General features: G+C 35.5%; 1 protein-coding gene across 7 annotated transcripts; it reads left to right on the top strand.

Moving 5' to 3' along the window:
* Positions 1-2,402: 2,402 nt before the first annotated feature.
* Positions 2,403-25,704, top strand: LOC126718895 (phosphate transporter PHO1 homolog 3-like). 7 transcript variants are annotated; one of them, XM_050421273.1, is made up of 13 exons: positions 2,441-3,071; positions 3,651-3,996; positions 4,094-4,142; positions 6,425-6,496; positions 6,651-6,780; positions 6,884-7,004; positions 7,254-7,512; positions 7,606-7,710; positions 7,809-7,853; positions 24,361-24,510; positions 24,815-25,093; positions 25,324-25,460; positions 25,547-25,704. In XM_050421273.1, exons 1-13 carry the CDS (start codon positions 2,486-2,488, stop codon positions 25,644-25,646), a joined length of 2,379 nt encoding a protein of 792 aa, XP_050277230.1. In that variant the 5' UTR covers positions 2,441-2,485; the 3' UTR covers positions 25,647-25,704. The 7 variants fall into 7 exon arrangements, with proteins under 7 accessions (XP_050277234.1, XP_050277230.1, XP_050277231.1 ...); XM_050421274.1 differs by lacking the exon at positions 7,809-7,853 and adding an exon at positions 24,055-24,099 and having other exon boundaries at positions 2,444-3,071; XM_050421271.1 differs by lacking the exons at positions 4,094-4,142; positions 6,425-6,496; positions 6,651-6,780; ... (2 more) ...; positions 7,606-7,710; positions 7,809-7,853 and adding exons at positions 20,300-20,348; positions 22,665-22,736; positions 22,891-23,020; ... (2 more) ...; positions 23,846-23,950; positions 24,055-24,099 and having other exon boundaries at positions 2,458-3,071.

Below are 25,704 nucleotides of genomic sequence, written 5' to 3'. Positions count from 1 at the left end.
ATAACTCCTCAAAACCCTAGCAACCTTACCCCTCTCTCAAGTTAAGAAATATAAAGTTTAAGATCTACAACGCACGGTATAGATTTTAATTTATAAAGTTCAGCTTTTGTAAGGTTAGTTTTGTTTATATATTAATTAATACATAGCACTTTGTTCACCATTGAATACTCATATAATCAATTTCCAATTCAGTGTTCAAGAATTAAACCAAAATTCTAACTGCGCTATCATAAAATATTATTATTAGTATGAATTTTATGGAGTTGCGGTGTTTAAGAATTAAACCAAAATTCTTTTAAATTATCTATAATATTTTGTCCTCTGAAAATTTTATCTCTTTGATTTTAGTATATTGTGTTTCTTAAGCTATAGAGAGATTTTCTTTGGTTTCTGCAAACTCTCTCTCTCTCCAGATGTAGGAAGCCCTAAACGCACGGTATAGCATTTAAGATCAACAACTCACGGTATAGATTTTAGCTTATAAAGTTCAGCTTTTGTAAGGTTAGTTTGTTTATATATTTAGTCCTTACGTTTAGGTTTAGGTTTAGGTTTTAAGAGATTTATATATTACTACTATGTAGCTGAATTTCCCATGACATCAGTTTTATGTTTTTAACCAAATACATCAAGAAAGCAAGAGAAGGCGCATAAATATTTAGTCCTTACGTTTAGGTTTAGGTTTAGATTTTAAGAGATTTATATATTACTACTATGTGGCTGAATTTCCCATGACATCAGTTTTATGTTTTTTTTTTTTTTAATTTGTTTTATATAAAGTTCGTTTGTTTACATCAGTTCTTTATCTCAAAGATAAGGCTTTTATTTCTACTGCAAGAATTATTTAGGTATGTATCCCTTGCAAGCACACATGAACTTAAATTGTCTTTTAATATATGCATGCTTTATTATTTTCTAATAGTTTTCCCGTGCATCGCACGGGTTAGCGACTAGTAAATATTTAATTATGAGTTATTGTTCGTTTGGATCTACGTTATTGCACGTCTGTCTATCATAATTCACGTTTCTTTTTTTTTTTTTTTTTTTTTTAAGCCGCAGTTGTCAGTACATTATTTACAAAACTCACAAATTACTTTTTTTTTTTAATTTTTTCATTAAAAATAAGTTTTATAATATTTATTTTCTGAAAAATAAATTATATTTTTTAATACTTTATTGACATATACGCATAAATTTCATATAATTGTGTTTATTTTTTTAGATATTTGTACAACATTAGATTTTATTATTATAAAAGTATATAAAAATACTATTTTCATTAACAAAAGTAAAAAAAAAAATTTAATATACTTATTTAAAAAACGAAAGCTATCACACAAACAGAAATAGTCAAACGTACGAAGTTGTATTAAAAGCACAGATCTCGATGAACAACAACCAAATAAACAAGGACCCCACATCAAATCCCACGGAATAAATGCATATCGTATTTTATAATTATCAAATGTATATAATAAGTATTTTTTTAGATAATAAAATTGAATTATTTCTAGTTTTCACAGAGTATTGAATTTAAATATTGTTTTTTAAGTATACTGCTTAAAATTTGACCATATAACTACTTAATTAAAAAATATATTTTTATTTCATGTGTAAAATTTCACATGATAGAATTTTAAAAGATGAATCTAAGAAACAGTACTTATATAAGTCTTATCCTTTAACATAGATACACATTTTATCATTCCTAAGAACTTATGGGCCAAATTGTTAGTTATTTCAAATAATAGTTTTCAATGTTTATATACCAAAAACTGTAAGTACAAAAAATATTTTAATCATGTATTTTTACGATACCTTCTAAATTACAGTTTTCATATCACGACATTAAAAATCTCCAACCAAACAAATCTATACGACTGCACATGATTGGCCTTATATATAATTTTGTTATTGTTTATTGGGTTTGGGCAGAGGGAAGCGAAAGAACAAATTCAGACTAATAACTTATATCTTTTATTCATGTTCAATAGTACCACTAACCCTTGAGGATTCAATTGCTGGAAAAAAAAAAGGGGATAAATTATGGGTTTAGTTCCAAAGGTGTATGTTATGTCTCAATTTGGTTCTTAATATTTTAAATATGTCAATTTAGTCTATAATTTTTCGATACAGTATAAAAGTAGTCCTCATCATTAAGTGATAGATAAAAAATACTAACATGGTTAGTAACGGTTAAAATAAAAAATTATTTTTATGTCACATAAAATGCCATATACAGTACCAAGCAGTCTTAAAGCATCCACATCAATAAATGTATAATTTCTGTTCATTTTGTAAAAAGAATATACTTTTTTTTATTTTATATATCTATTTTTATAAAACACTCACATTAATTTATTTATTCTAAACATTTATTTTATAAAATATTCATTCATGACTCAATACCCAGTCACCATCTACGATCATAGCAACTAGCTCTCTATATATTTCTTCATTTTGTGCTGCAATAAAAGGCAAAAAAACCATGAAATTTGGGAAGGAATTCACAGCACAAATGGTGCCTGAATGGCAAGAAGCATACATGGATTACAATCAACTTAAATCCCTTTTGAAAGAAATCCAACGCTTCAAGCAAAGAACCAAGCCACCAGCAACCCCAGCTGACCTCAAACGAAAGCTCACACTTTATAGAGCTTTTAGTGGCTTAACACAAAGATACAACCACCCCACAAGCCCATCATCAGCTTCTGATGACATTGAAAGTCAAGCCATTCTTGTCAATTCTGTGAACCATGGTGGCTCACAAAGTTATCAAACTACGTTTCGCATGTCCTCCGATAAAGGTGGCGAGTATGAATTGGTTTACTTTAGGAGACTTGACGATGAATTCAATAAAGTGAACAAGTTTTACAAGGCTAAAGTGGAGGAGGTGATGAAGGAAGCAGCTATGTTGAACAAACAAATGGATGCTATGATTGCTTTTAGGATCAAAGTGGAGAATCCTCAAGGGTGGTTTGATGGGTCTGTGGAGATGACTCATCTTGCTTCTGATGTTGCTGCTTCAGCAGCTGCATTGGCTGCTTCTACACCAAAAGGAGCCAGAGCAAGCAGTAAGTTTTTGAAGCTTTTTATTTATTAATTTTTTTTGGAAGCCTTTTCGTACTGTTGTTAACTGCTAGTGTTACACTCGTTGAAAAATACTAAAATTATTATTAATTTTACTGTAAAAAGCTTATAAATTAAACTAATAATGGATTTCATTGGTGCCCATATCAATAGCACAAAATAAATTTCTAAATTACTTTTATTTATTTATTTTGTTTTAAAAAATGATATATCACCAAGAGCCTTGTAGCTTCTTGACACTTTTCTTTAAGAGGAAAATGGGTTCGAATCTCCCTTTCTCATTATTATAATTATCGAATTGTAAAAAAAAGAATATTAGTAAATCAATATATACGGTTTATGTAATAAAAGTTGCAGCAACCGTAATATCACTTTGGGACAGTGTTTTTGGTTAGATATGCAACGTGTTTGTAGTGTGAACTTATTTTACTAAAATAGTGGCTTGTTATGACCATGCTTCACTAGTTTCATCTTCATAATAAGGCCAAGAATATCAAAGTGTTTGCAAAATGATATCAATTAGTAGAACTCTGCGATAACTAAATCTAATACTCCATGATCAGGAAGAGTTCCCATGTCCATGGATGTGATTGAAGAGGGTCCGAGCAGCCATGGACCATCATCAGATGAATCAAGTGATGACAAGGATAATAAAATTGTCAACCAAATGGTTCAAGAACAGAGGCTAAAGAACATGAAGGGAGCTAGACCAGCTCCTCTTGAAATACTTAGTCATGTGAAAATGAACAACACTCTAGAGACTCCTCGTTCAACCATTAAGGGCTTCCTCAATTACCCTGTGCAGACTGAGCTGAATTTTACCAGGGAAAATTTGAGGAAAGTTGAAGATCAACTTAAGCGAGCTTTTGTTGAATTTTACCAGAAGCTTAGGCTTCTAAAGAACTACAGGTACTATATGGTAGTTTATTAATAAATTTGGTTGGATTGATTTGCTTGTCTTTCTTTCAAATGAATGCAGTAAATCATTTTGCTTTGAATGATACAGCTTCTTGAATATTCTGGCATTTTCAAAGATCATGAAGAAATATGATAAGGTATTTCCCCTCCCAAAAAAAAAAAAAAAAAAAAAAAAAAAAAATTGTATATAGCGTGCATTTGGATGAGAACCTTGTTTTTTTTATTTATTTATGAAAACTGGAAATTTCATTAACTAACAACAGAAGATAGGTTGATTACATCTTGTGCACACATGTGCTCAATAAGGCTAGGAGTTTCCTCCAACCAAGTTACAAAATCTTCAACATGTTTAGCATGCTGAGCAAGTACATGGGCAGGCATGTTGCCAAGCCTTTTGATATGAGAGAAGTCTGCTGATCTAAAGTTCTGAATCTGAAGGAGTATACCAGAGACTACATTCTTGATGGAAGAGGCAGCTACAGTGTTACCTTGAAGGGCATTGTATAGGAGAAGGGAATCAGTCTCAAAAGTAACTTCTCTGACCCCAATATCAATTACAAGTTGAATAGCAGCTTCCATAGCTTTCGCTTCAGCTTCTAACGGGCCCAACGGGATAGAAATCTTCTTGCTTATGGCTGCAACAACCTGCCCCGCATCATCCCGAATGACCATACCCATACCTGTTGCTTTGAATTGGGAGAATACTGCACCATCAACGTTTAATTTGTATCGGCCTAAAGCTGGGGGGGACCACTTTATGTTATCTTTAGCAATGGGGGAAGCAGACAGTTCATTTGCCGCTTGAAATTCCTCAAGTAAGACAAGAGAGCTGCGGGCAATATCACTACTTGAACGATGATGTCCTCCATGCCGCAACTCACACCTATTTTTCCAGATGCCCCAGCAAATTGCAGCAACCTTTTCCAATAGACTGGGTGAGACCGAATCACATCTAACAATCTGCCAAACCACATCCACAAAACTCCATGTCCGGCCTATTTGGAAAGGGAAAACTAGTTTAGTGTTTGCCCAAACTTCCTTTGCTTTATCGCAAAACCAAAACAAGTGGCAGATGGATTCAAACTCCTTTCCACATTCTTCACATTTGTCATCTGTAGTGATGTGCCTCTTCATTAAGTTTTCTTTAGTGGCTAGTATATTATGGCAGGCTTTCCAAGTGAAGTTCCGGATTTTATTTGGAGTCTCCAATCCCCAGACCCTTTTCCATACCTGTTTCATTGTTGAGCAATCTGAGCTATCTCCATTTCTTTCCTTCCAAACTTCCTCCATTGCTAGTTTGTAGGCACTCCGAACAGAGAATCTTCCATTCCTGTTGGGAGGAAGTTTGGAATAGTCTCTGCATCATGGGCTAAGAAAGTTTGTTGCACCAAACCCGCTTCCCATTCCCCCTTTTCAGCATTAATGAGCACACTCACCATTGCATCACTTGGTAGGAAGTTCACTGGGGAGGATACTTTGTATGTTGTTGGAGAGGGTAGCCAGCTGTCCTGCCATATATGAATTCTATTCCCATTACCAACTCTCCACATTAAGCCTTTCCTCACAATTCCTTGGGCCGCCAAAATGCTCTGCCGCACATAGGAAGGGCGGGACCCCGTGACAGCATCCACAAAATTACTATGAGGGAAGTATTTGGCCTTGAAGACTCGATAGAACAAAGAGTTGGAATGATTATGCAATCTCCATCCTTGTTTTGCTAGGAGTGCTATATTGAAAGTTTTTAAGTCCCTAAATCCCATGCCACCTTGCTCCTTCGGGAGGCACATCTTTTCCTAACTCAACCAAGACATTTTCCTCTCCTCTTTCTTTTGACCCCACCAAAATTGACTTACCATGCTAGTTAGTTCATCACATAGGGCCTTGGGGAGCTTAAAGCAGCTCATTGTGTAGGTTGGCACAGCTTGGGCTACTGCTTTGATTAAGACTTCCTTCCCGGCTGTGGATAACAATTTCTCTTCCCAACCCACCAATTTGCTCGCCACCCTCGCCTTGAGCTCAGCAAATGTATTCCTTTTAGATCTACCCACCAAGGATGGGAGGCCTAGGTAGGTTTCATGTTGTATGATAACCTGGGCACCAAATCTACGTTTACTTGCTTCTTGAATTCTCCTATCTGTGTTGTGGCTGAAGAAAAGTGATGTTTTCTGTTTGTTGAGTTGCTAACCTGACGACTCTCCATAGACCTTTAGTAACCTCAGAATTTCCTCACTTTCTTTAATGGTTGCTTATTGTTGAAAAGTTGGTTCAAGTATAGTTGTATTTAGAAAAAATTGTACATAAACAAATATGTTTAGATACTAAAAAAAAAAAAAAAAAACTGCTAGCAAACAGACACTACTCTTATTCTTAGGGTTTGGACATTGATTTTGGTTCTTACGTTTTGGGCTTAACCTTGCAGATCACTTTAAGGAATGCATCAAAATCTTACATGAAGATGGTGGATAACTCCTCCCTTGGCAGCTCTGATGAGGTAAAATTTCTCTATTCATTAGCAAAATGCAAGAAAGAAAGGGGAGACCAGATCATTCATTGTCATAACTATTTAACCTTTAGGCTTTGCTTACAAAAGGGTTGCTAATGTCAATTACTTTCCTTCTAATCTGACATTCCATTTGCCATTTCAGATTACCAAACTTATGGAAAGGGTTGAAGCTACATTCATCAAACATTTCTCTAATTCTAATCACACCAAAGGCATGAAAATCTTAAGACCCAAAGCAATGAGGGAAAGACATAGGACAACATTTAACACTGGTAAGATCTTTTATTAGGACGAATTAAACTTCTTAATAGTGAATTGGGACCAATTCTGATATCAATTTCTTTCCCTTGAATTTGGTCTTTGTAAAAACTTCAGGTTTTTTTGCTGGCTGCACAGTAGCTCTGATTTTAGCCCTTATTTTAATCATTCGTGCACGCAAAATCGTGGATAAGCTAGAGGCAAAAAAGTACATGGAAAACATGTTTCCCCTTTACAGGTATATTTCTTCCTAAATTGAATTTCTAGGATTTTCTACTCTAATACCATGATAATAGATCATTTGTCCAAAAGCTTAAACAAATAGAAAGTGATGAATTTAATCATTATTCTAACTTAACAAAACAAACAAGACATTCTAGTATTAAGTCGTTTTAGCTGAATAAAAATAGATTCAAATGAACATGACTTCCATTTCCAACAATAGGGATCTATAACTCTTTTGTTTCACATGTTGAACTCCTTGCAGCTTGTTTGGCTTTATAGTTCTACACATGATTATGTATGCTACCAATATATTCTTCTGGAGGCGATACCGGGTCAATTATTCCTTCATATTTGGATTCAAGCAAGGAACCGAGTTGGGGTATCGAGAAATTCTCCTCCTCAGTTTTGGTCTCGCAGTGTTAGCACTAGCCAGTGTGCTCTTAAACCTTGACATGGAGATGGATCCAAATACAAAAGATTATGGAACATACACCGAACTTCTACCTCTGAACTTGGTTTTTGTAAGAATTATCAAACTTAATTGATGATTTCCTCATTTAACCTCTGAATATATAGGCAGAACCTAATCTTGTGATTCCTCTCTTTTTCTGCAGCTTGTACTCATCATATTATTTTGCCCATTTAACATCATGTATCGTTCAAGTCGTTTCTTCTTCCTTACATGTCTCTTTCACTGTATTCTTGCTCCTTTGTACAAGGTATATATTGGTCAAGAAAAAGTAATGCATAAGATTAGTAAGTTGAACTGGGGTGGTTTGTATGAAGTATGAACATTGTGAATTTCTTTCTACTGCAGGTGACGCTCCCAGATTTCTTCTTGGCTGATCAGCTCACTAGCCAGGTTGGTAAATTGTTGCATGTTGTTTATCAATTACCTAAGAATAAAGAGAAAATAATAATCCTTATAAACTGATGTGTTAAATTTTGAAAATAATAATAATAATAATAAAGAAATTGATATACAATGTTATTAATTTAGCACCAATCACATTCATTGTTCATCAGTTTGGAAACCATTTTTAGTAAAAAATTTAGTGGATACAAGCCTGAAAAGTCATCAAATTTCAAGAGATTAAATTAAGGTTGTGTTTGGTTTTACGGAAAAAAATTTCCAACCATAAAATATTTTCAAGTGACAATATTTTTTGAAAAAGAAAATATTTTAAAGTATTTGGTAGCGTTCTTGAAAATATTTCGTAAAATATTTTCAAGTATTTATTTGCATTCTTGAAAATGTTATGAAAAATATATTTTCTACTACTATTTCACATATATAATAAAAATGAGATTTTTAGATCAAAATAATTGTGATTGGCGGCAATGGTAAGTGACTTGGGACATTAGTGGTGCCAGTGGATGATGGTTGGGTGACTAATAGTGGGGGTGGAGGTTCGGTTGATGAGTTTTGAGTAAGATGAAATATGAAAGGATTGCAAATAAAAGTAATAAAAGTGTAAAACATTTTCCGCTAGAACTGCTTTTATTTTAAGGTAAAAAAAAAAAAAAAAGTTTCTGATTGACCAACAATTTGAGTCGTCCCAAATTAACATTTTCAAATGAGGAATTTTTTTTTTTTTTTTGGAAATCAATTTCTGTCGAAACAAACACAACTTAAAACAGTAAATTACTTATTTATTTTTCATAAAAAGTAACGTATGCCTAAGAACACACGTAAATAAATCGTAATAAATAAAAATAAAGTACCAAACTTTATTCAATTTTTTAAAAGATAAAAACATGCTCATAACACCTCTTAGTCCGGCCAAATTTTTCTGTTTATTTTATTACAAGTGTTTATTTATTTATTTATTTTTACACTGTTATTTTTTCAAATTACTCACATTAATTTATTTATTTTATGATCTTTTTCATTTAAATAATATATTTTTAATTATTTTATTAATATCTATCTTTTTAATATCTAATTCATCTTATCCTCATCTCAAGTCTCAACCGTGTTTCTTCTCTGCCTCTAGGACTCCCTCAACTCTCTTCCTCTTTCATGTCTCAAACCAAAAGGTCTGGTACTCTCTTCCTCTCTTCCTCTCTCATATATCAAACCCAAAACTCACACATGGCAGAAAATCCAGCGGCGGAAGCAAGCAGATCCGGGCAGCAGCAAGGCAGATCGGCGGCGGCAACAGCGGTGGCAGATCTGACGGCAGCAACGGTGGCAGATACGGTGGGTTTGGCTTGATTTTAAGTTGGATTTTATGATGGTTTGGTTTGATTTTCAGTTGATTTTAGGTCAATTTTGTGGTGGATTATCAACTGTTGAAAATGTAATGTAGTGGTGGTGTTAGGTTGGTGGTTGGGTGGTGCTCCTCTTCTTTTATTCTTCTTTTGCTGGATTGTTGTGTCCGTTGGGATGCTGTGTTTGTTCTGTGTTTCTTTTTCTGGGTTGGTGAATGGTGAAAGAGAGAATAAGGATGGAGAAAGAGAAAAAATAATAAAATATTGTTATACACAGTTACCGTAACTGTGTAAATATACACGGTTACTGTAATAAATGTATAAATATACACATCATTACACCCACTTATGTGGATAATTTTAAAGAAAAATCGTGTAAATTTGGACACTTTTGTATTATACACATCTTTACACCCGTTGATGCTCTTAATTACGGAACAATAATCTATTACAAACAATGTTGGGACGGGTAATTGTTAATAAAACATAGAATAAAAATTTTAACATTATTTTTATAGTAAATATAAAAAATTGTCAAAAAAATTAATTATTTAATTATTTTCTCATAAAATGTTTTTTATAAACATTTCTTATGGTATTTATTAACATTTCTCTATATAAAAAAAGTACTTACTATAAATTTTTTTTTTTTTTTTTAGAATCCAGTAAGTGAATTTTATTAAACTAAATCAAGATTGAATACATCATCCAAATCCAAGGGTAGTTCTTCCACCCATACATCAGTATCTGCAAATACAACTGCTCGTCTAGCTAAGGCGTGTGCCAAATTGTTGCCCTCTCTTCTTACATGTTGGAAGCTACACATCCTTAAAGAGGAACTCAAACTCCATATTTCCTCAATGATATGACCAAACAGAGTATGACAAGGCTCCTTTGTGTTAATAGCTTTTATTATCCGTAAACAGTCACCTTCAAATATTACTTCGAATAAACATAGTTCCTTCGCAAAAGCCACAGCCCGAGATGCCGCAAGTGCCTCTGCATGTTCTATTGATTGAGGCAAAGCTATTTTCTGACTTAGAGCACCAATAACGCTTCCATTATAGTCTCTAATCACCACTGCAATACCTGCCATGTTACTGCTATCAAAGAGAGCTGCATCGAAATTGGCTTTGTAAACATCCTGTGGAGGCTTTATCCATCGCACCTGGGGATGTTGCACCGCTGGCCTAGGGGGTTGTTTGTGAATGTCGAAGAACTCTATCACTAATTCCTTCGCTTTTTTGCTAATTTCATGTAAAGGCCATGATTGTTGTCGTACCCGAATCTTATTCCGCCGCTGCCATAAACTCTAGGCTATGGTTGAAAACAGAGCAACTGTGAAAGCTGATTCGTAAACAAGCACCGCCTCAAGTAGATCAAAAAAAGTCCGATACCCAGTCTGGTACAACCTGGAGAAGCTAGGGACGGACATCCATACAGCCTTGGCTTGGTCGCACAGCCATAACACGTGCATGATCGATTATTGCTGCTCCTCGCACAGTGAACACGTTTCGTCCAAAGCGATTTTCTGTCGAGCTAGATTTTGTTTTGAAGGTAGAGAGTCCCTTGTTGCTCTCCACATGAAGTGTCTAACTCTTGGAGGTGCTTTGATCTTCCAAATACTCCTCCACACCTTCGACTTCTCCCCATTCGACGATGATGGCGCTTCATTGATCGCCTCTGTTGCAAGCATTTGATATGTGAACTTAACTGAGTAACATCCATCTGCTGTTTTGGGCCACATAAGGCAGTCAGTGTTGCACCTTTCGCTAACATAAATGGTCCTTATTGCTTCAGCTTCCCACGGGTAGAATGAGTTCTGTAGCACCTCCCAATTCCAAAGTGTACTCCATTTTACCCAATGAATCTTTTTTCCTTCACCACTTCCCCACCAAAATTTCTGGATCATTGCCTCAATATCCTTACATAGACTTACCGGCAACTTAAAAACATTCATAGAGTAGGCCGGTATTGATTGGATCACTGCTTTTATCATGACTTCTTTGCCCGCTTGAGATAGCAACTTCTCTTTCCATCCTTGCATCTTGGACCAAATCCTTTCCTTGATGTGAGTAAAGCAAGCCTTCGTGTTCCTACCAACAAAGGAGGGTAATCCCAAGTACTTCTCATAATGTTGGATAGCCGGGAGACCAAGGGAGACTTTGATTGCTTCTTGGGTAGCCTTATTTGTGTTTTTGCTAAAGAATAGAGTAGTCTTGTCCTTATTCACCATTTGACCGGAGGCAGCCTCATAAATGTTCAATATATTTTTTAATTTCTCGCATTCTGCCAAGGTTGCCCTGCAAAACAAAAGGCAATCATCTGCAAAAAAGAGGTGAGTAATCTTCGGCCCCCTTCTACAAAGTGAGAAACCATTGATTTCCCCATCATTAGCTACCCTTCGAAGGATAGCATCCAGGCCCTCTGCACAAAAAAGAAAAAGATAAGGAGACAGTGGATCCCCCTGTCTAAGTCCCCTAGTTGGGGTAATCATACCTTGTGGCTCCCCATTAACCATTATAGAATATGTCACCGTAGTGATGCACTCCATAATCAAAGAAACTCAAGAATTTTGGAAACCCAACTTCAAGAGAATTTTTTCCAGAAAAAACCACTCCACCCTGTCATACGCCTTACTCATATCTAATTTTAAAGCCATATACCTAGAGTTTCCTGCATAGCTAGTCTTCATGTGATGCAAGGATTCAAATGCAATCAAAATATTGTCAGTGATCAATCTACTCGCAGTGAAGGCACTTTGTGTTTCTGAGATAATATTATTTAGAAAAGGTTTAAGCCTATTAGCTATAACCTTACTGACAATTTTATAGATTACATTGCATAGACTTATTGGTCTAAATTCAGATACTTTTTCCGAGTTTTTTACTTTTGGGATTAAAGTAATAAAAGTATGATTGATGGACTTTAAAAGAGAACCTGAATTTAGACAAGAAAGTACAGCTTGAGAAATATCCATACCCACATCGGTCCAATAAGTCTGATAAAAAAGTGGTGGCAATCCGTCTGGGCCCAGTGCTTTAAGAGGTGCTATCTCCTTAATTGCCAACTCCACCTCTTCTACTGTGTACATGGCTGTAAGCTTTGCATTCATCTCCTTTGTGACCACTTCCTGCACTCCTTCCATCATGCTATCAAGGTTGTGAGGATTGGATGTTGTGAACAAATCCGCATAGAAGTCCACAAGTATTTTTGTGTAAATGGCCTCCTCTGCCTGCCATCTCCCCTCACTATCCCTAAGCCCCTTAATGAAATTTTTTCGCTTCCTTTGAGTTGCTGTCCCATGAAAGAATTGGGTATTTCTATCTCCACTTTGAATCCATTGTAACCTTGATCTTTGAAGCCACATTTGCTCTTCTTTCTCACATAATGTATTCAACTCAGCCTTCAACCTCACGACCTCTTCATCCTTCGCATCCCTTACCGAAGCCACCTCTGCTTGCCAAAGCTTTTCCTTAGTTTGTTTTATTTGTTGTTTTACATTACCAAAATGGGCCATACTCCACTTCTTTAACATCTTTTTGCATTTCCTTAACTTCTGTGTTACTTGATACATAGGAGTGCCTTCAGTTTAGTGAGCCCATGCTCTAGACACCGTTTCCCCACAACCAGGATCCATAAGTCACATAGCCTCAAACCTAAATGGTTTCCTCTTCCACTTATGACTCTCCCCATTTGGATCAAGAGCAAGTAGCAAGGGTCTATGATCTGATGTAAAACAATGTAGATGATGAACTCTACCCGTGGGAAACCTATTCAGCCAGTCAAAGTTGGCCACTCTTCTATCTAATCTCTCCCACACTAACTCTCCTCTTCTTTTCCCACGCCAAGTAAAGTCTGGTCTTGAGAAACCCAAATCAATAAATCCACAATCATCCAATACCTCCCGAAATGCCTGCATTAGATTATGGGAACGTGGGGCACCTCCCTTCTTATCCGCCACCTCCAATAACTCGTTAAAGTCACCGAACCAGCACCATGGCAGCTTCGACTTTGTGCTCAGCATCCCTAGCATGTTCCAACCCTCATTACGTCTACTTGTCTCTAGTTCTCCATAAAATCCTGTCAACCGCCACGCGTTCTCCGAACCTCCATGCACAATAGCATCAATATGATAGTTTGAAAAGCTGTCCACCCATACCATATCCTCATTTTTCCACAAAAGAGCTAATCCACCTCCCCACCCTGTACTAGGAACAGTAAAGCACCCATCGAATTTCAACTGACTTCGAACCCATTTCATTCGTTCACGACCTGACCATGTTTCCGACAGAAAAACGATCATGAGACCTTGTGCTTGTACGATATCTACAAGCTTTCGAACTGCACGGCGGTTCCCAAGCTCCCGGCAGTTCCATGCTATGAGCTTCATTGGTCCCGGCGGAGCTGGTAACCAGCCTCCGCCGATGTTACAAGAATCTCTTTTGTCATCTTTTTTCTACTCCCTTCTGTTATCCCGTCTTCTGCTTCAGGCTCCCTAGAATTTCTTTTTTTCAAAACTGAGGATGTTTTGCCACTGGGCTCACCTCTATTTTGCTCCCTACGGACCCAACTTCTTTTTTGAGTTAAGCCTTCTCCTTTAACTACATTATGAATTGACTGATAGCCCATGGCTTCAGGTCCATACCCATAGACTCACTTTGTAGGCCCCCAAGCCCATTAGATGTACTATCCGTATATTCCTTCTCTCTGACTTTTTTTTGAACTTCCTCCTCTCTGACTTGTACGTTATCAAATTTTGAGATTTCATTATCAATATCCTGTAACTGTGCCGAGAATGCTACCCGTTGATTATTTATGTCCGAGTTTAATGGAGCTAGACTGTTAGGAATTATATCCACGCTTAGATGACCCTCTTTAATGGAATCCGGAATTAGTGGGATTTCCGTAACAGCAGCTCCTTCATTAATGTTTTCGGACACGTCACTGTCAACTCCTCCGTGTCGAGTAGCCATGGCATCTTCCGCCGTATTCTCTTTCCTCTTCCCTGGTCTGATATCTCCTTCCTCCCCTTCACTATCATTCCGTTGGCCATCTTCATCTCCATTATTCTCTTCATCCAGCCCCGCCACCCGAATCACCGTTCGCCGAGACATGTTTGGTGTGACTGCACGCAGCCATCCTCCAAACTGCTGGTTTTCCACCTTTAGAGTGCCTCTGCTTTTGACCCACAATTGGCATTCTCTATCACTATGCGTTAGTCTACCACACCAATAGCAAATATTGGGTAGTCTCTCATACTTGAAACTCACCCACCCCTCCTTTCCACTGGCCAAAGCAATCCTCTGCCCACGGCATAGGGGTTTAGTGATGTCTACACTGACTCTAATTCTGAAGAAATTGAAATTGCTACTCCCCCCTTCTGACGACATTCTCCCATCAACTCTCCCCATCACTGATACAATCTCCATTGCAACATCTAGTGACGAGCGTCGAACTGGTAAATTGTGGACTTGCACCCAAAAGCTTGTCTGATTAAATTTCGCCTCTTCAATGGCATCACTTCTCTTCATTCTTTCTAGCACCACCAAGTGCCTATCAAAAGTCCAAGGCTCTCCCATCAATACCCTGTCAATATCCGAGGCTTCTGGAAATGCAAACATAACTCTGTGGTCTCCCATGTCTCTTATTTCGAACCCTTTCCTGGTTTTCCACAATAATGTGAATGTCTTAGCAATTGCCTCCATGTTGAGCACTCTTCTGGTGAGAAATTTTGCTGCCAAAAAATGTTCTTCCACCTCTCGATCATCCCTAATAGCAAACTTGTTCCCTTCAGACTCCGAAAGAGACATCTTCTCCCACGAACCCATCAGTTTCTCCATAACAGTGACCCAAAAAGAAAACACCCTCCCCTACACGCAACTATCTAACTTGGAAAAGGAAAACACTTGTCCCACTGCAATAGTAGGAACTAGCTATCTCCCTTGCACGCTAACTATCTTATTGCAAAAGGACAACACTGCCTCACATCAAAAGTAGGCACTACTTTTCTCCTGACTGGTAGGGTTCGGCCTACTATAAATTAAATTACAGTAAGTTTTGTATAAATGTACATGTGTCAATATTTCGAACAAACACCTATCCAGATTTATACCAAATGAGACCGATATAAGGTTTATAGACAACAGAATTGAAAGCAAATACACAATCACATCTGCATTTATTTCTACAAAAAAGTTGTCAACTTTTGCCATTTCCTAATTAATACAATTTATTTTACTGAAAATTGAAAACATTGACAAAATAATTTTTAAATATGTAAATAGTACTGTGAGACTTATTTTTAATAATTTTTTTCTAAATAAAGTGGTTGTGGGTTTCATGAACAGTGCATAATATCTCTTGCACAGTATAATCCAATTACATGAACAGTGCAGGTTACTGTTCATAAGCCTAAATCCATTATTCATGGGACATGAACAGTGCAAGAGGCGCTAAAAAAAGAAGAAGCAAAAACCGCAAATGCGAAATCACCCGTATCCAAACCACACCTAACATACTTAGGTGAGTTTGGTTCAACTTTTTGAAACTAGACTTTTTGAAAAAGTGGAGTTTTCAAAAAGTGCGGTATGAAACTGGGCTTTTTGAAAAAGCAGAGTATTTTGTAAAAATTGTTAAAAAGTGTTTTTTGAAAAAGTTGTGTGTTCGGCTAGTCCTTATAAAAGTAGAGAGCTATTTGAGTCGTAAATTACCAAAAATGACAATATATATATATATAAGAGAATTTTTTTGTTTTAATTATCTCTCTCAATGCAAGTTATGGACACAATGTTTTTACAAAAATTTCACAATAAAGTCTATATGATAAGTTGTTAATGGTAGATAAAAAAATAATAATATCACTAGTATGTCTAAATGAGAACTAATAACAACTTATCATGTAAAATTTATTATGAGATTGTTATGAAAATATTGTGTTAATAATACAATTTTTTTCTAAAGAAAATAGCACTAATTTAAAAATCTAGAAATATAATAAAATGTGACAATATTTTCACAATATTTATTTTTAGTTGTGGTCAACCCTAACCTAATAAAAGATTTGATACCTCAATTGTTTCGAAACTTTTGTTATAATTTGTTGTGTTCTAATTTTCCTTGCTCGGACACGTATCCCACTATACCTTTTCCTTTTACTTTTTTTTTTTTTTTTTTTTTTTTTTCTCAACCACACGTTTCCTTTCACCCTTATCTTCTTCCACCTTTATATTCTCCCATCCTCATCTTCTTTCTCTGCATCTCATCTTCTTTCTGCTTCTCATTTTCTCTAATTTAATTAAAAATCAATTAAGGTGAGTTCTGTTGCAGAGCAGCATGGAGAGGACCCTTGCAGCAGCACGGAGTGGACCTTTGTAGTAGCACGGGGAGGCTTGTTCTGTAGCAGAGCAGCACGAAGAGGACCTTTGTAGCAGCACAGTAGACAATTTGGTAATTTAACACTGCCTCAAACGGTAAACGCGCATTAGTTTTTGCAAAAGCTCTGAAGAGCTGCCTACTGCCAAAGTGTTCTTTCTTCACAATTTTAAAATGCAGCATTTAGCTAAAACTGCTTTTAAAATCTAACCAAACGGTCATATTATTTTTTTTCTTTTAAAAAGCGCTTTTTACCTTTTAAAAATGCAAACAGACGGGCACTTAATTTTCTTTTTATAAAAAAATTAAATTGTTATAAGGACACATAATAAATATTTAATTATGAGTCGTTACGTAATATCTAATTTTTGAAAAATAAATTATATTTTTTAATACTTTATTGACATATACACATAAATTTTATATAATTGTGTTTATTTTTTTAGATATTTGTACCAAATTAGATTTTTTTTTATTATAAAAGTATATAAAAATATTATTCTCATTAACAAAAGTAAAAAAAAAAAAAAATTAATATACTTATTTAAAAAACGAAAACTATCACACAAACAGAAACTGTCAAACGTACGAAGTTGTTTTAAAAGCACAGATCTCGATGAACGATAAATAACCAAATAAACAAGGACCCCACATCAAATCCCACGGAATAAATGCATATCGTATTTTATAATTATCAAATGTATATAATAAGTATTTTTTTTAGATAATAAAATTGAATTATTTATAATTTTCACAAATGATTGAATTTAAATATTACTTCCTCCGTCCCATTTTGTTTGTCATATTTGAAAAGTCAAACTTTTTAAGGGAACATCATTTATTATCTTGTCTACCTTTTAAAAATATATTAGTTTCCAAAACTACACTTAAATAAATTTATCAAAAAATTGAATTAATAAATTAATAGGGATATGACTGGAACATTAGTAAATTAATGATTTTTATTTTTAGAAATAGTACAATATTTTGGGACATCTCAAAATGGAATAGAGGATAAACAAAGTGAGACAGAGGGAGTATTTTTTAGGTTCATTTTTTAAAGTTCAGCCATATAATTACTTAATTAAAAAATATATTTTTATCTTATGTATAAAAATTTATATGGTGAAATCTTAAAAGAGGAATTTAAAAAACAGTATCTAAATACTGTACCTAAGTCTTACCCTTCAACAAATATACACATTTTGTCATTTCTACAAACTTATGGGCCAGATTGTTGGTTATTTCAAATAATAGTTTAGTCTTACCCTTCAACAAATATACACATTTTGTCATTTCTAAGAACTTATGAGCTAGATTGTTGGTTATTTCAAATAATAGTTTTCAATGTTTATATACTGAAAATTGTAGGTCCAAAAAATATTTTAATCGTGTGTTCTTGCAGTACCTTCTAAATTACAGTTTTCATATCACGACATTAGAAATCTCCAACCAAACAAATCTATACGACTGCACATGATTGGCCTCATATATAATTTTGTTATTGTTTATTGGGTTTGGGCAGAGGGAAGCGAAAGAACAAATTCAGACTAATAACTTATATCTATTATTCATGCTCAATAGTACCACTAACCCTTGGGGATTCAATTGTTGCCAAAAAAAAAAAAAAAAAAAAAAGAAGAAGAAAAGAAAACCCTTGGGGATTCAATTGCTGGAAAAAAAAAGGGTAAATTATGGGTTTAGTTCCTAAGGTGTATGCTATGTCTCAATTTGGTTCATAATATTTTAAATGTGTCAATTTAGTCTATAACTTTTCGATACTGTATAAAAGTAGTCTTTACCATTAAATGATAGAAAAAAAATTTTAAAGTGGTTACTAACGATTAAAATAAAAAATTATTTTTATGTCACATAGAATGCCATACACACTTTTAAGTAGTCTTAGAGCATCCACATCAGTAGATGCATAATTTCTGTCTATTTTACAAGAAAAAACATACTTTTTTTATTATTTTATATCTATTTTTACAAAACCCTCACATTAGTTTATCTATTCTAAACATTTATTTAATAAAATATTCATTCTTGACTTAATACCCAGCTACTATCAACGATGATAGCAACTAGCTCACTATATATTTCTTCATTTTGTGCTGCAATAAAAGGCACAAAAACCATGAAATTTGGGAAGGAATTCACAGCACAAATGGTGCCTGAATGGCAAGAAGCATACATGGATTACAATCAACTTAAATCCCTTTTGAAAGAAATCCAACGCTTCAAGCAAAGAACCAAGCCACCAGCAACCCCAGCTGACCTCAAACGAAAGCTCACACTTTATAGAGCTTTTAGTGGCTTAACACAAAGATACAACCACCCCACAAGCCCATCATCAGCTTCTGATGACATTGAAAGCCAAGCCATTCATGTCAATTCTGTGAACCATGGTGGCTCACAAAGTTATCAAACTACGTTTCGCATGTCCTCCGATGAAGGTGGCGAGTATGAATTGGTTTACTTTAGGAGACTTGACGACGAATTCAATAAAGTGAACAAGTTTTACGAGGCTAAAGTGGAGGAGGTGATGAAGGAAGCAGCTATGTTGAACAAACAAATGGATGCTATGATTGCTTTTAGGATCAAAGTGGAGAATCCTCAAGGGTGGTTTGATAGGTCTGTGGAGATGACTCGTCTTGCTTCTGATGTTGCTGCTTCTACACCAAAAGGAGCCAGAGCAAGCAGTAAGTTTTTTGAACCTTTTTATTTATTAATTTTTTTTTGGAAGCCTTTTCGTACTGTTGTTAACTGCTAGTGTTACACTTTTTTAAAAATACTAAAATTATTATTAATTTTACTGTAAAAAGCTTACAAATTAAACTAATAATGGACGTCATTAGTGCCCATATCAATAACACAAAATAAATTTCTAAATTACTTTTATTTATTTACTTTGTATTAAAAAAATGATGTATCACCATGAGTCTTGTAGCTTCTTGGCACTTTTCTTTAGGAGGAAAACGGGTTCGAATCTCCCTTTCTCATTATTATAATTATCGAATTGTAAAAAAAAGTATATTAGTAAATCAATTTATATGGTTTATGTAATAAAAGTTGTAGCAACTGTAATATCACTTTGGGACAGTGTTTTTGGTTAGATATGCAACGTGTTTGTAGTGTGAACTTATTTTACTAAAATAGTGGCTTGTTATGACCACTAGTTTCATATTCATAATAAGGCCAAGAATATCCAAGTGTTTGCAAAATGATATCAATTAGTAGAACTCTGCAATAACTAAATCTAATGCTCCATGATCGGGAAGAGTTCCCATGTCCATGGATGTGATTGAAGAGGGTTCGAGTAGCCATGGACCATCATCAGATGAATCAAGTGATGACAAAGATAATGAAATTGTCAACCAAATGGTTCAAGAACAGAGGCTAAAGAACATGAAGGGAACTAGACCAGCTTCTCTTGAAATACTTAGTCATGTGAAAATGAACAACACTCTAGAGACTCCTTGTTCAACCATTAAGGGCTTCCTCAATTACCCTATGCAGATTGAGCTGAATTTTACCGGGGAAAATTTGAGGAAAGTTGAAGATCAACTTAAGCAAGCTTTTGTTGAATTTTACCAGAAGCTTAGGCTTCTAAAGAACTACAGGTACTATATGGTAGTTTATTATTAAATTTAGTTGGATTGATTTGCTTGTCTTTCTTTCAAATGAATGCAGTAAATCATTTTGCTTTGAATGATACAGCTTCTTGAATATTCTGGCATTTTCAAAGATCATGAAGAAATATGATAAGGTATTTCCCCTCCAAAAAAAAAAAAAATTGTATATAGCGTGTATTTGGATGAGACTGAGAACCTTTTTTTTTTTTTTTTTTTTTTTTTTTATATATATGAAAACTGGAAATTTCATTAACTAACAACAGAAGACAGGTTGATTACATCTTGTGCACGCATGTGCTCAATAAGGCTAGGAGTTTCCTCCAGCCAAGTCACAAAATCTTCAACATGTTTAGCATGCTGAGCCAGTACATGGGCAGGCATGTTGCCAAGCCTTTTGATATGAGAGAAATCTGTTGATCTAAAGTTCTGAATCTGAAGGAGTATACCAGAGACTACATTCTCGAAGGAAGAGGCAACTACAGTGTTACCTTGAAGGGCATTGTATAGGAGAAGGGAATCAGTCTCAAAAGTAACTTCTCTGACCCCAATATCAATTGCAAATTGAATAACAGCTTCCATAGCTTTCGCTTCAGCTTCTAACGGGCCCAACGGGATAGAAATCTTCTTGCTTATGGCTGCAACAACCTGCCCCGCATCATCCCGAATGACCATACCCATACCTGTTGCTTTGAATTGGGAGAATACTGCACCATCAACGTCTAATTTGTATCGGCCTAAAGCTGGGGGGGACCACTTAATGTTATCTTTAGCAATGGGGGAAGCAGACAGTTCATTTGCCGCTTGAAATTCCTCAAGTAAGACAAGAGAGCTGCGGGCAATATCACTACTTGAACGATGATGTCCTCCATGCCGCACCTCACACCTATTTTTCCGGATGCCCCAGCAAATTGCAGCAACCTTTTCCAATAGACTGGGTGAGACCGAATCACATCTAACAATCTGCCAAACCACATCCACAAAACTCCATGTCCGGCCTATTTGGAAAGGGAAAACTAGTTTAGTGTTTGCCCAAACTTCCTTTGCTTTATCGCAAAACCAAAACAAGTGGCAGATGGATTCAAACTCCTTTCCACATTCTTCACATTTGTCATCTGTAGTGATGTGCCTCTTCATTAAGTTTTCTTTAGTGGCTAGTATATTACGGCAGGCTTTCCAAGTGAAGTTCCGGATTTTATTTGGAGTCTCCAATCCCCAGACCCTTTTCCATACCTGTTTCATTGTTGAGCAATCTGAGCTATCTCCATTTCTTTCCTTCCAAACTTCCACCATTGCTAGTTTGTAGGCACTTCGAATAGAGAATCTTTCATTCCTGTTGGCAGCCCAAATAACCTTGTCTGGAGGGAGTCGGTTACTAAGCGGTATGCTTAGAATAGTCTCTGCATCATGGGCTAAGAAAGTCTGTTGCACCAAACCCGCTTCCCATTCCCCCTTTTCAGCATTAATGAGCACACTCACCTTTGCATCACTTGGTAGGAAGTTCACTGGGGTGGATACTTTGTATGTTGTTGGAGAGGGTAGCCAATTGTCCTGCCATATATGAATTCTTTCCCCATTACCAACTCTCCACCTTAAGCCTTTCCTCACAATTCCTTGGGCCACCAAAATGAGCTGCCACACATAGGAAGGGCGGGACCCCGTGACAGCATCCAAAAAATTACTATGAGGGAAGTATTTGGCCTTGAAGACTCGATAGAACAAAGAGTTGGAATGATTTTGCAATCTCCATCCTTGTTTTGCTAGGAGTGCTAGATTGAAAGTTTTTAGGTCCCTAAACCCCATGCTACCTTGCTCCTTCGGAAGGCACATCTTTTCCCAACTCAACCAAGACATTTTCCTCTCTTCTTTCTTTTGACCCCACCAAAATTGACTTACCATGCTAGTTAGTTCATCACATAGGGCCTTGGGGAGCTTAAAGCAGCTCATTGTGTAGGTTGGCACAGTTTGGGCTACCGCTTTGATTAAAACTTCCTTCCCGGCTGTGGATATCAATTTCTCTATCCAACCCGCCAATTTGCTTGCCACCCTTGCCTTGAGCTCAGCAAATGTATTCCTTTTAGATCTACCCACCAAGGATGGGAGGCCTAGGTAGGTTTCATGTTGTTTGATAACCTGGGCGCCAAATCTACGTTTAATTGCTTCTTGAATTCTCCTATCTGTGTTGCGGTTGAAGAAAAGTGATGTTTTCTGTTTGTTGAGTTGTTGACCTGATGACTCTCCATAGACCTTGAGTGACCTTAGAATTTCCTCACTTTCTTTAATGGTTGCTTATTGTTGAAAAGTTGGTTCAAGTATAGTTGTATTTAGAAAAAATTTTACATAAACAAATATGTTTAGATACTAAAAAAAAACTACTAGCAAATAGACACTACTCTTATTCCCAGGGTTTGGACATTGATTTCGGTTCTTACGTTTTGGGCTTAACATTGCAGATCACTTTAAGGAATGCATCAAAATCTTACATGAAAATGGTGGATAACTCCTCCCTTGGCAGCTCTGATGAGGTAAAATTTCTCTATTCATTAGCAAAATGCAAGAAATAAAGGGGAGACCAGACCATTCATTATCAAAACTATTTGAACTTTAGGCTTTGCTTACAAAAGGGTTGCTACTGTCAATTAATTTCCTTCTAATCTGATATTCCATTTGCCATTTCAGATTACCAAACTTATGGAAAGGGTTGAAGCTACATTCATCAAACATTTCTCTAATTCTAGTCGCACCAAAGGCATGAAAATCTTAAGACCCAAGGCAATGAGGGAAAGACATAGGACAACATTTACCACTGGTAAGATCTTTTATTAGGATGAATTAAACTTCTTAATAGTGAATTGGGACCAATTTTGATATCAATTTCTTTCCCTTGTATTTGGTCTTTGTAAAAACTTTAGGTTTTTTTGCTGGCTGCATAGTAGCTCTGATTTTAGCCCTTATTTTAATCATTCGCGCACGCAATATCACGGATAAGCCAGAGGCAACAAAGTACATGGAAAACATGTTTCCCCTTTACAGGTATATTACTTCCTAAATTGAATTTCTAGGATTTTCTACTCTAATACCATGATAAAAGATCATTTGTCCAAAAGCTTAAACAAAGAGAAAGTGATGAATTTAATCATTATTCTAACTTAACAAAACAAACAAGACATTCTAGTATTAAGTCGTTTTAGCTGAATAAAAATAGATTCAAATGAACATGACTTCCATTTCCAACAATAGGGATCTATAACTATTTTGTTTCACATGTTGAACTCCTTGCAGCTTGTTTGGCTTAATAGTTCTACACATGATTATGTATGCTACCAATATATTCTTCTGGAGGCGATACTGGGTCAATTATTCCTTCATATTTGGATTCAAGCAAGGAACTGAGTTGGGGTATCGAGAAATTGTCCTCCTCAGTTTTGGTCTTACAGTGTTAGCACTAGCCAGTGTGCTCTTAAACCTTGACATGAAGATGGATCCAAATACAAAAGATTATGGAACATACACCGAACTTCTGCCTCTGAACTTGGTTTTTGTAAGAATTATCAAAATTAATTGGTGATTTCCTCATTTAACCTCTGAATATATAGGCAGAACCTAATCCTGTGATTCCTCTCTTTTTCTGCAGCTTGTACTCATCATATTATTTTGCCCATTTAATATCATGTATCGTTCAAGTCGTTTCTTCTTCCTTACGTGTCTCTTTCACTGTATTCTTGCTCCTTTGTACAAGGTATATTAATATATGGGTCAAGAAAAAGTAATGCATAAGATTAGTAAGTTGAACTGGGGTGGTTTGTATGAAGTATGAACATTGTGAATTTCTTTCTACTGCAGGTGACACTCCCAGATTTCTTCTTGGCTGATCAGCTCACTAGCCAGGTTGGTAAATTGTTGCATGTTGTTTATCGATTACCTAAGAATAAAAAGAAAATAATAATCCTCATAAACTAATGTGTTAACTTTTGAAAAAAATAATAATAATAAAGAAATTCTTATACAATGTTATTAATTTAGCACCTATCACATTCATTGTTCATCAGTTTGGAAACCATTTTTAGTAAAAAATTTAATAGCTTTACTCATCTCTTGTCTATCCAGAAGTCCATGATATTGATCATTTTATTCTTACTTCTGTTGCAGGTGCAAGCCTTGAGAAGTTTTGAGTTCTACATTTGCTATTATGGTTGGGGAGACTTCAAGCACAGACATCACACCTGCGGAAGAAGCGATGTATACAAAACTTTCTATTTCATTGTTGCTGTAATTCCATACTGGTCTCGACTCCTTCAGGTACGAACCTTAAAATTTTTTCTTCTTATAAGTTTAGGGACAAAAAAAATTCACAACTATAATGGTATCATATTGGAATTGGTGTATGTAAAAGTGGTTTCATTGGTGAAGTAATGTAAAAGTGCTGTAACACTAATTATAACTTAACATCTAAGAAAGTTGTGAAAATTTTTATTATGAAAGCTTTTTGTGGGAGTACTTAATTTCCTTTTGTTTTCCCACGTGCTCTTCTTCATCTGCTAGCACAAATTGAATGATAATTGATTGATGGACATACTTAATTTTTTTTCATTTGTTTTTTCAGTGCCTCAGGCGCTTGTATGAAGAGAGAGATCCTATGCAAGGATATAATGGTATCAAATATTTTCTGACTATTGTGGCTGTTATCTTGAGGACTGCTTATGGTCTTAACAAGGGAATGGGTTGGAAAACATTAGCCTGGATTTTCTCAGCCATTGCAGCAATTGTTTCTACATACTGGGACCTTGTTATAGATTGGGGGCTTCTTCAACGTCGATCTAAGAACCGCTGGTTGAGAGACAAGCTATTAGTCCCTCACAAAAGTGTATATTTTGGAGCAATGGTAAGAGAAAAAATAACTGTAGCATCTACATGGCTTTTGATAGATGTTATTTGTTTTTAAAACTTAAAATAAACATAAAATGTGCTCAAAGATACATGTTAATCATTAACTATCTCAACCCCATCTGTCTTGTGTCTATGTCAGTGTCCATGATTCCATGTGCAGGCTTCTTAGCTTTTATCAACATCTAACACAGTAACACTACTAATTTTAACTTCATGACCATGCAGGTGTTGAATGCGTTGCTAAGGTTTGCATGGATGCAGACTGTATTGGGTTTCCAAGTGTCTTTCTTACATAAAAATTCCTTAATAGCCATTGTAGCTAGCCTAGAGATCATTCGTCGTGGCATATGGAATTTCTTCAGGTAACAAAGATTTTAATAAGTCATTTTGGTAAAAAAACTTCTTTAATTTTTGTGATTAACCTAAATTTTTATGCATAATTGCTCAGATTGGAGAATGAACATTTGAATAACATTGGCAAGTACCGAGCTTTCAAGTCTGTGCCACTACCCTTCAACTATGACGAAGATGAATATAAAGATGAATAGGCTGTTTCAACATTCTACATAAGTAATTAATATATATATATATATATATATATAAATA

Source organism: Quercus robur, chromosome 3, assembly GCF_932294415.1.
Source record: "Quercus robur chromosome 3, dhQueRobu3.1, whole genome shotgun sequence".
Lineage (NCBI taxonomy): Eukaryota > Viridiplantae > Streptophyta > Magnoliopsida > Fagales > Fagaceae > Quercus > Quercus robur.
This window is presented reverse-complemented; position numbering and strand designations above follow the sequence as displayed.